Source organism: Littorina saxatilis, linkage group LG12, assembly GCF_037325665.1.
Source record: "Littorina saxatilis isolate snail1 linkage group LG12, US_GU_Lsax_2.0, whole genome shotgun sequence".
Lineage (NCBI taxonomy): Eukaryota > Metazoa > Mollusca > Gastropoda > Littorinimorpha > Littorinidae > Littorina > Littorina saxatilis.
The window spans coordinates 83,671,629-83,682,584 of NC_090256.1; the positions used below are offsets into that span (position 1 = coordinate 83,671,629).

At 44.2% G+C, this 10,956-nt stretch overlaps 1 protein-coding gene across 1 annotated transcript; it reads left to right on the forward strand.

The window, feature by feature from the left end:
• The first annotated feature begins 809 nt into the window (after positions 1 to 809).
• On the forward strand, positions 810 to 5,318 carry LOC138983222 (uncharacterized). Its single transcript, XM_070356634.1, has one exon. It carries the CDS (start codon positions 810 to 812, stop codon positions 5,316 to 5,318), a length of 4,509 nt encoding a protein of 1,502 aa, XP_070212735.1.
• Positions 5,319 to 10,956: the final 5,638 nt, after the last annotated feature.

A 10,956-nucleotide genomic window follows, 5' to 3' on the forward strand; every position in this document is an offset into this window, starting at 1 on the left:
ATCTTTCTTCATTTTTTTCTTTCTTCAAAATTCAAAATCGTTTCCTGCTTCATGTCGGATTCACTCATATACAGACCAGACGGTGGTAAGTAGAATATTTAAATTATTTCTGTAAGAAGAAATTTTAAATAACTCCGTGTTTGATTTGGGTACATTCTGCCCAAAGAATCTTCGCGATCGCTGTTGTTCACGAACAGCGTTTTTGCTAAATTAATTCGTGGAAGGATTTCCATCTAGTTCGTCGAACAGTATCATAGTCATAAGGTAAGACATAGAATTGATGTTCGACAACTTCACGGGAAATTGGCAGTTTACTAACTAACTGTCGGTTCGAATTATACTCTCAAGTTCTGATCAAAACGGTGAGTGTGTTATAATTCCAACCAGGATGGACGCTCGATAGTACTAGGACCTTAGTTTAAGTTCAGATTAAATTATAACTCTAGTCGGAGTAACATTTAAAACGTGTTGCTTATTTAAGTTGTGCTTCACATTATTAGTTATCTATAACCCGCGGGTTGATAGTTAATAGTGGGGAAAACTTCTGTGGGTGTGTTGACAGACTGAAGGTCGTCATCACATAAGGCTTTGTAAGGCAACTTACTCAGCGACACACCGCTAAGTCCTAGTTAGTCGTTTCGGTTCAAGATAGAGACGAAGGACAGGTGTAGGAAAAATCACGTGCGCGTGTAACATTGTTTGTACCAGTGTTGAAAGGTTGAACAATACCTGCGGGTAAGAGTCTTCCATATTAGAGTACCACCAAGAGTGGATGTACCAAAGTTTTGCATTTTGAGGGATTACCTAAAATGGCTGATACCAGACATCATCAGCACTACACCAGATTCTCGTCAACCGTGGGCATAGACCCAGAATATACAGAAGGAGCAAATCTGATTGATATCACCGATCTAGGTGATGACGGCCACGCCGCTCAGCCTGTGAACGGACATGTCGAGCAGGCCGTTCCATCAAGTCCCAGCGTCAGTTCGATCAAGGAATTGATCACCATGGGGAAAGAGTTTGGTTTGGAGGGAAAGGAACTACAGTCATTCGTCCAAGGGGAGAGGGATAAAGAAGCTCAAGAGCGTGAACATGAGCGAGCAGCTCAAGAGCGAAAAGATGAGCGCCAATTCAAAGAGAATGAGAGAGACAGACTCTTTAGGATAGAAGAGCTGCGCATTCAGAGCGAGGTTCAGATGAACACGAATGAAAACGCAGCTCATCCTTCCCAACCCTCACATGACCATGATCCCCGTTTCATTCCCAAAATCCCTTACCTTGATGACAAGGATGACGTTGAATCCTGGCTCAAACAGTTTGAACACTATGCCAGAGATATGAATTTGGACGAATCAAAGAAAGCCTCCCGGCTGATATACTTCTTGAAAGGTAAGGCCCGTACCATCGTGTCCAAAATGGACGATGAGGATGTTGACGACTATGAAAAGGTGAAGAGCGCGTTATTTGAAGGATTCCAGCTCACCGCTGAGCAATATCGCATGAAATTCCGCAATACTAGACGTAATCCCGCGGAAACTTACAAAGAACACATCACTAGACTCGATCGGTACCTAACCAAGTGGATCGAGCTTGATCCGTGCGAGAAAACTGTCAAAGGATTAACCGATTTGATCCTGCGAGAGCAGTCCTTGCAGTCAATGCCTTCTGATCTTGCCGTGCATGTCAAAGACCGGAACCCGATCAATGCCAAGGAGATGGGAAAACTCGCGTCCGATTATGAGCTGAACAGAAGCCAAAATAAATTGAGACCGACACCAACGCGAACTCCTCAGGACGGAACGAAACATTTTGAGAAGGATCATAAACCATCACCTCAACAAGGTAAAAGATCTTCTTTGACACCGGCGGAACGCGAAAAACTCCGAGAAGCAGGACTATGCTTCTATTGTCGCGTAGGTCTACACCGTTCGAGCGATTGTCCCTTACGGAAAAAAGGCAACACCGCCGGAGCTGTGACGGTTGAAGATGTCCGACGCGAAACACAGGGAAGAAAATCCCCGTTAGATAAATTGTGTCGAGACTGCACCACAAAAAAGTTTTCGGATCTAGTTGACGTCAAAGTCAACGGCAAACGAGTGACCGCCCTGAGAGACTCGGGCTGTAGCTCGATTGTGGTGGCCGCACATCTTGTGCCGGCCGACAAAATGACTGGTCAGAGAAAGAGGACCACGTTAGCGGACAAAAGTAAAGTCCGGTACTGCGAGACCGCGATCATTCATGTGGATTCGCCCTTCTTCTGCGGAGAGACAGAAGTCGTGGTCATGGCGGATCCCATAATGCCGGTGCTCATAGGGGAGTTCCATGGAACTCAGAACGACAGGAGGAAAACACCGATTTTCCCTGTCAGAGAACCTGCCTGGTATCACGACAGCGCTGAGACAGTCGCTGGGGCCGTAGATACCAGAGCACAGTCCAAATTGGACAATGATAGAGACAAATCTGCGAGTAAGCCAAGTAGCCGGGAGCCAACATCGGATATGTTTACTCCAAAGGACTTACGCGAGGCTCAGAAGACAGATCCTTCGTTAGACAGCATCAGGAAACAAGCTGCTACTGGAGAAGAGAGAGGCCACATGAGGGTCGTGGAAAAGAATGGTATCTTGTACCAGTCGACGTTCAATCGGAAAGGAGAGGAGTCTTTGAAGGTTATTCTTCCCAAATCGTTCCGTAGTAAGGTGCTCGCATTCGGCCATGATCATCCAATGGCAGGACACCAAGGTCAGCGTCGTACCGCCGAAAGGATTAGACGCGAATTTTGGTGGCCATGCTGTGGTGTTGAGATCCGCCGCTACTGCTTGTCATGTGACGCTTGCCAGCGATCCGCGCCAAAACACCTTACGAAGGAGGTCCCATTGGGCAAGATGCCAGTGTTCGAGACTGCTTTCAGAAGAGTAGCAGTCGATATCATCGGGCCTATTCTTCCTATGTCCGAGAACAAAAAACGGTACATCCTCGTCATGGTTGACTTTGCTACCCGCTACCCTGAAGCTGTCGCGTTGAAGGACATCCACGCCGAGACAGTAGCCGATGCTTTGTGGGATTTTTGGACTAGACTCGGTATCCCAAGTGAAATACTGACTGATAACGGGAGCCAGTTCACAGGCACTCTGATGCAGGAAGTCACTGAACTCCTCCGCATCAAAAGGAAAACCTCTGCGGTATTTCATCCAGCTGGAAACGGTTTGTGCGAGAGAATGAATGGCACGTTAAAGAACATGCTCAAAAAGATGTGCATAGAACAGCCCAAAGCATGGGACACGTTCATCTCTGCATTACTGTTCGCATACCGCGAGACTCCTCAAGAGAGTTTAGGTTTCTCGCCATTCGAACTGTTGTTCGGGCGTACTGTCAGAGGACCAATGCAACTCTTGAGACAGATTTGGACAGATGAGAGCGTCTCAGATGAGGTCAAAACCACTGCGGAATATGTAGTGAACCTTCGTGAGAGGATCGAAGAGACCTGTTTGCTCGCTCGAGAGAACCTGAAAAAAGCCTCAGTGCGATCTGCTCAATATTACGATCGTAAAGCCAAACCAAGGTCGCTAAAACCAGGAGAGAAAGTCCTGATTCTCAAGCCATTGAAAACAAACAAACTGGAACTCACTTGGCAAGGTCCATTTGAAGTGTTAGAGAAGTTGAATGATTTCGACTACAAAGTCCAAGTAAGGAGGAAGGAAAAAGTATTCCATGTCAACCTCCTCAAGTCTTACGTCGAACGTGAGCAACCTGTCACCGATGGAACAATTCCGGTTGCAGTAGTAGAAGAAGAAGAAGAAGAAGTGATCGTCTCAGTAGTGGTAGAGGAGGACGAAACCACTAACGACGACATCTTCAGGTTGGACAGTCAGAGGACTATCCCAACATTTGAGACAAAGCGCACAGAAGGTTTAGACCACGTGCACTTTTCAGAGAAACTCACTCAGTCACAGCGAACTGAAGCGAGACAGATCTGCGCGGACAGACTAGATAATCTGACCGACGTACCACTCACCACGAATCTGACTACGTGTCGAATCGAGGTCACAGACAAGAAACCGGTCTATATAAGACCACGCCCCATTCCACATGCGTATGTGAAGATGGTGGAGAATGAAGTCGAAGAGATGTTGAAGCTAGGAGTCATCGAACCCGCCAACTCAGCTTACAATTCACCCATTGTTCTCGTCAAAAAGAAAGAAGAAGGAAAGTACCGCTTTTGCGCGGACCTCCGTGGGCTGAATGATGTCACGGTGTTCGATGGGGAACCCATCACCGACGTTCAACATTTGTTCCAAAGCTTAGGAAAAGCCAAGTACTTCTCCAAGCTAGATCTCACGCGTGGCTACTGGGGAATACCCATTGTCGAGGAAGACAGAGACAAAACCGCGTTTGTGACGTCACGAGGCCAGTTTCGATGGGTGAACATGCCCTTCGGGTTGAAGACCGCCACTGGCATTTTCAACAGGATGATGAGGAAGTTGCTAGGTCCCCTCAACCGGGACGATGTGTACCATTTTATGGATGACATCTTGATAGCCACTGAGACGTGGGAGCAACACATGGAAGCCCTGAAGGCAGTCCTTCAGCGGCTCAAAGAAGCCAACCTTGCAGCAAAACCGTCGAAATGCTACATCGGATTCGACCAATTGCCGTATCTTGGCCATGAAATCGGGCATGGAGAGAGGTGGCCAGAAGACGATAAAATCGTGAAGATCGTGAACGCCAAAGAGCCAGCTACAAAGAAACAGCTACGCGCATTTTTGGGTCTCACGGGGTTTTACCGAGAATACCTGGAAAACTACTCGACTGTGGTCGTGCCGCTCACCGACATGACAAAGAAGAGCTTGCCAGACAAACTCAAATGGAGTGACGAGGCAAAGAAGAGCTTCGCAAGACTCAAACGAATGGTCAGTGAGAAACCAGTCCTGAAAATGCCTGATTTCGGCAAGGACTTCGTTCTCCGCACTGACGCATCAGACCGAGGAATCGGTGCGGTACTGATGCAACTACATGGAGAGAAGCTACACCCCGTAGCGTACCAGTCGAAGAAGCTACTCGGGGCTGAGTCCCGATACGCGACTGTGGAAAAGGAATGTCTAGCAACAGTCTGGGGAGTACAGAAGTTTGAAAGATACCTGTACGGACGACACTTTGTGTTGGAGACAGACCACCAACCCTTGAAATGCCTACAGAGGAATCCAACAAACCCTCGTCTGTTACGATGGTCGCTACAATTGCAACCATACTCCTTCACAATCAACTACATCCCAGGAAAGGACAACCTAGGTGCCGACTATTTGAGTCGCATCAACTGAGTTTCAGAGTCCAGAAGGAAAATTTGTCCACCCCGTTGGAGTAGTGAGGCCAAACTGGCCGCGACAGGCTCATGCGGATCTACTCCAAAATGTGGAAACAATTGTATATGCATATTGTATATTGTATTGTATTGTATTGTATATTGAGTCGTATAAACGGAAACGAAATAAGATTTCGCTTGTCCACCCCCCGGGGTTATGTTACGACTCAACTCCAAACAACTCTTGTTTAGCCGAGACTGAAATATTTTGTTGCACCATTAGGGTAAGAGTCTACGAGACCTTGGAGACGAAGTAATGACGTCACTAGTATGAGAATCTACATGTTGGATCACGTCATTACTGCGTCATTAATATGCGAATTTACGTAACTCATGGAGTTGCATCGTGGGATGAAAACAGTTATTTGGAGGAAGGAAACGTGAACCGCTAACCATTACGGTCACTCTATTTGCCGGGTACTGAGAGGCTACAAGTGGGGAACAAGAATCCTGTGTAACCACCGATGAAAAGCCGCCGGCACCTAACCTAACATCCCAAGGCCTGAGATGTAACCCGCAGCCGCACAGACTCGTAGAGTAGTGTCCGGAAAGGAGCATCAAGAGGTAAGGTGTCGTTGTAATATCGAGCGCCCATCAAGGAACAGCTATTATACACTCACATCTATTCGCATATGATATTTGTTTTAGAATGTTTAATGAAGTTAATCATAAACGTACATGCTGCAAGTTAGTTCGGCATATAGATCTAGTATTTTATTCAGTAACCATGCTTGGTTTGTCTGCGAACCGCCCGACATGAAGATAGGGCAAGAAATCAAAATTAACCTTGATCCTAGGATACCGTTGTTAATAACAAGTATTACCTTTGATCCAGGGGTTCGAGCGTCTAGGATCCGCTGGGATAAGGGTGAACTAATCAAGCTACGCCACCAGTGTGATCCACCAGCGAAGAGCAAAAGGAGTTTATCTACTAATTATCATCATCATCCAGTGATCTTCATCAAGTTCGTCACTACTACGGTCATCATGTGAATCCAGGCTTCCATCAGGACATTCGGACTTTGTAACTAACCAGCCCATTTAAGATAAGTCCAGTTCGACATTAAACTAGCTGTCAATGCAAGAACAATTAACTATGAACGCAGATTCGTTGGATCTAAAAATAGAAATAGTTTGTTAAAGAATCCGGAAATATTACCAACCAATAAATTTATTCATTAATCTAAATCATCAGTGTTTTACGAGATTGATTTGAAGCATGACTGTTGTAAAGTATTGAATATAACTTTGGTGTGTTCTTAGATATTGTATCTAAAACACAAGGTAAAAAGTGGAACTGCAACACTCCACGTGTGGCTAATGTCCGTGTTGGGTTGCCTGACTTTTATATCTAGTTTGCAAATTCCTGAAGCCTCACTGCTGTGCAATCTAGTAGTCGATCTAAACACAAATCAGGAGCATGGGTGATGTGGGATTATTTCGCAATTCCATCGTCAACGGAAAACAAGTCGCGTAAGGCGAAAATACAACATTTAGTCAAGTAGCTGTCGAACTCACAGAATGAAACTGAACGCAATGCAACGCAGCAAGACCGTATACTCGTAGCATCGTCAGTCCACCGCTCATGGCAAAGGCAGTGAAATTGACAAGAAGAGCGGGGTAGTAGTTGCGCTGAGAAGGATAGCACGCTTTTCTGTACCTCTCTTCGTTTTAACTTTCTGAGCGTGTTTTCAATCCAAACATATCATATCTATATGTTTTTGGAATCAGGAACCGACAAGGAATAAGATGAAAGTGTTTTTAAATTGATTTCGAAAATTTAATTTTGATAATAATTTTTATATATTTAATTTTCAGAGCTTGTTTTTAATCCAAATATAACATATTTATATGTTTTTGGAATCAGCAAATAATGGAAAATAAGATAAACGTAAATTTGGATAGTTTTATAAAAAAAATTTTTTTTTTACAATTTTCTGATTTTTAATGACCAAAGTCATTAATTAAATTTTAGGCCACCAAGCTGAAATGCAATACCGAAGTCCGGGCTTTGTCGAACATTGCTTGACCAAAATTTCAACCAATTTGGTTAAAAAATGAGGGCGTGACAGTGCCGCCTCAACTTTCACGAAAAGCCGGATATGACGTCATCAAAGACATTTATCAAAAAAATGAAAAAAACGTATGGGGATATCATACCCAGGAACTCTCATGTCAAATTTCATAAAGATCGGTCCAGTAGTTTGGTCTGAATCGCTCTACACGCACGCACGCACGCACACACACACACACACACACACACACACATACACACACACACACATACACCACGACCCTCGTCTCGATTCCCCCCTCTATGTTAAAACATTTAGTCATAACTTGACTAAATGTAATAAAAGAAGAGGGATGGGTAGGAGATGTGCAGAAGTTAAAGTTGTTGTCCGGCTTGTAGAGCATTTATTCTGATTTACCCAAAGCGGCCTGAACGTTCAATGAACGAGTGTACGGTGGAAAAATTTTCCTGTTCAAATCTAAAGAATACTGTCTGTCTCCGTTTAAAAGGTGGGGGAGGTGAATTATGTGATTAGGGAGGGTATGTATAGTTTCTTGACGTGCTTCGCGATAATTTGGACAATCGAATATGAAGTGTTGTACGGATTCGGACGGCCGGGAATCCGCAGTCACAAGATTCATCTGTAGCAACGTGACGTCTCACTAGATCGTTATTGAGATCACTTATATATAACCTGAGCTTACAGTGAATTATTTGTGACATGCGATCTCCAGAGTAAAAATAACACGGCGGACTTAAATCGTTTTTTGACAAAAAGTGCTTAAATTCACTTAGGGAATCACTAAGTTTTATATAGTCTGGTAAAGAATTCCAGAGTTGTGTAGTAGATGGGAGAAATGAGTTTCTGTATAATTCAGTTTTAAACGATGGAACTTTCCTGTCTAGAGGCCTATCACTGTATTTTCGGGTCATTGACTTTCCCATGGCAGGAAGACCACTAAAAAGGTGACAAGATTCTCATTGTTTAAGAATTTTGAGAGTTTATGTTACCCTCACGCAAATCCCCGGCATTATGAACATCAAGCCTGGAGAGTATCTATACAGACAGTAGTCTTCTCAAGTCGCTGAATTGCTTCCCAATCCCGTTGCCTTCACGCCTCGCCCTGATTACCTCCCTTGTTCATTGTCTTCCTTTGTTGATCGGTTACCTCCCTCGTTGATCCGCACCCCGGTGCTGACAGGTGGGAAGAATGGGGAAGGGGTGGACAGGTCGGGGCGGCCCCTCCCCGGGTAGATCCACCCGGATTTACTGTAGATTACGCAACCGTTAATAGGCTAGCGATGAAGGGTCCAACAACTTAATGCTCGAGTCCATTGCTACGGCAATTGAGTTTTGATTTGTGACAATTCCTTGGCAGTTTAGCGCGTGGGTACCCGTGTTTTCTTGTCTACCTGTCTATCCACCCGTTACTGCTTGGGGTGTCTTGTTGGAGGTTGAATTGGGTGTGGTCATCTGTGTGCGGGCCGGGCCTGTTGCTCATAGCGTGCCTTTTAAAAAAAAAATTGTTTTTACTTTTAGTGAAGAGAGGAGGGGGAGGGGGGTGTCTGTCTGTCTGTCTGTCTTGTTGTTTTTATTCTCAGGAAAAGTAAAACCCCAGGTTTATCATAAGTCTTTTTTGGTAGAACCCGATTTGAAGCGTTGAAATTCGCGCAAGCACAAGACCAAGTGCGCACGGAGAAGATCCTGTAATCCATGTCAGAGTTCGGTGGGTCACAGAAACACGATACTACCCAGCATGCTTCCCCCGAAAGCGGCGTATGGCTGCCTGAATGGCGGGGTAAAAACGGTCATACAAGTAAAAACCCACTCGTGCAAAAAGCATGAGTGAACGTGGGAGTTTCAGCCCATGAACAAAGAAGAAGAAGAAGAAGTATGTGTGTGTCCCCTAATATGGACCATTTTCAAGTATTTAACAAATAGCAGAAAAGAAATTTAAAGATAACGAGTTTGTATCTGTCATGCATTAAAAAGCTTGCTTAAATGTATCTATAACCAGCCATCAAGCTTTAAAAACAACTATCAAACAGTCTTTTTCAGGTGAAAGTTGATAATTTCATTTATTCTCTCTCTGTTTTTCATAAGTTTTTTTTTAAATTTCTAATTGTGTTTCATCGAATGTTCTCATCGAACCAAAACAATTAAATGTGATGCTTATTTGAATTAGTCTGACTCGTACACTGAGCTGTATTGTGTTATTTTGAAGTATAGTTGGCTTTTTGCAATGATTCGTGATGGCATCTGCACTTGTCCATATAAAGCGCTCGGGATCCTAATATGGACCAGTTGTGATTTTTTCTGTATTTAATTTTTGCTGGATGTCTATGGGAAAAAAATGATCTAATTAGGCCAAATGGTTATATAAATAGAGAATAACCACCAAGCACGAATTGAAACTTCTTCCCCAAAAAACGATTTAGTTATCTGCAGCGTGAAACAAAAAAGTGGTCCATAGGCCTATTAGGGACCCTTCCCATCTAGTAACTGCTCTGTTTCATGAGTCATGAATAGGCTGAGACAGACTAGGGTTCTCCAAAGTAGAAATTTAGAGTTGCCACATGTATAATTTCGTCAGTATCACGTGTGTGTAATAAGACAAACACCCACGCAAGCACACAACCAAACACACACACACACACACACACACATACATACACACACACACACACACACATACACACATACATACACACACATACATACACACACACACACACACACACACACACACACACACATACACACACACACACACACACACACACGTACGTACACACACACACACACACACACACACACAAACACGCACATACACACGCACACACACACACACACACGCAGGCTGACAAGCAGACAGATAGACACGCACGCGCGCACACACACACACACACACACACACACACACACACACACACACACACACACACACACAAGTACCAATCGGAACTGCACGATCAAAACATTGATAACGCAACGTAAATTGATCTGAAGTAAACGAAGGGAGGAGGGTGTAGTCGTTCCCGCGGAGTGGTGAAAGTGCTAGCATCACTTTAGTTGACAGTGAATCCCTTATCAACACAGTTGACAATGAATCCCTTATCAACACAGTTGACAATACAATGTCAGTTTCTAAAGACCATCTAAGCCATCGCCTGTATTCCAGATCTCACAGCGAAAGGTAGATTACGAAAAGTAAACTAGCGAGCTTTTCAATGTACTCCAAATGCACCCGTTCATTTGGAATGGCGGTCATTCTCTGAATCCCACGGACAGTTAGGTATCCAAATATGCCGAAACACGAAACATAATTGACCTTCGTGGAATGCTGGTCTTGCTATAAGTCGTTCCTTTTAAGTGGTTGTTGAAACATAAACATTGAGCGACAAATGTTACGTCCAGAATCATCCTACATGGTCATGTACTTCCATGGTAACTTCCTTACACACATTTCTGCCCAACACCGGATAGCTTCATTTCAAAATAGACCGAAGACAGAGTATAGCTGCTGGTATGGGCAGGGTGATTTAAAATCGCCGTATACATAATCGTCCAATTTGGATGACA

What these genes read in the sequence shown, in the direction of transcription:
- LOC138983222 (XM_070356634.1), top strand. Translation starts at nt 810, where the DNA reads ATGGCTGATACCAGACATCATCAGCACTACACCAGATTCTCGTCAACC.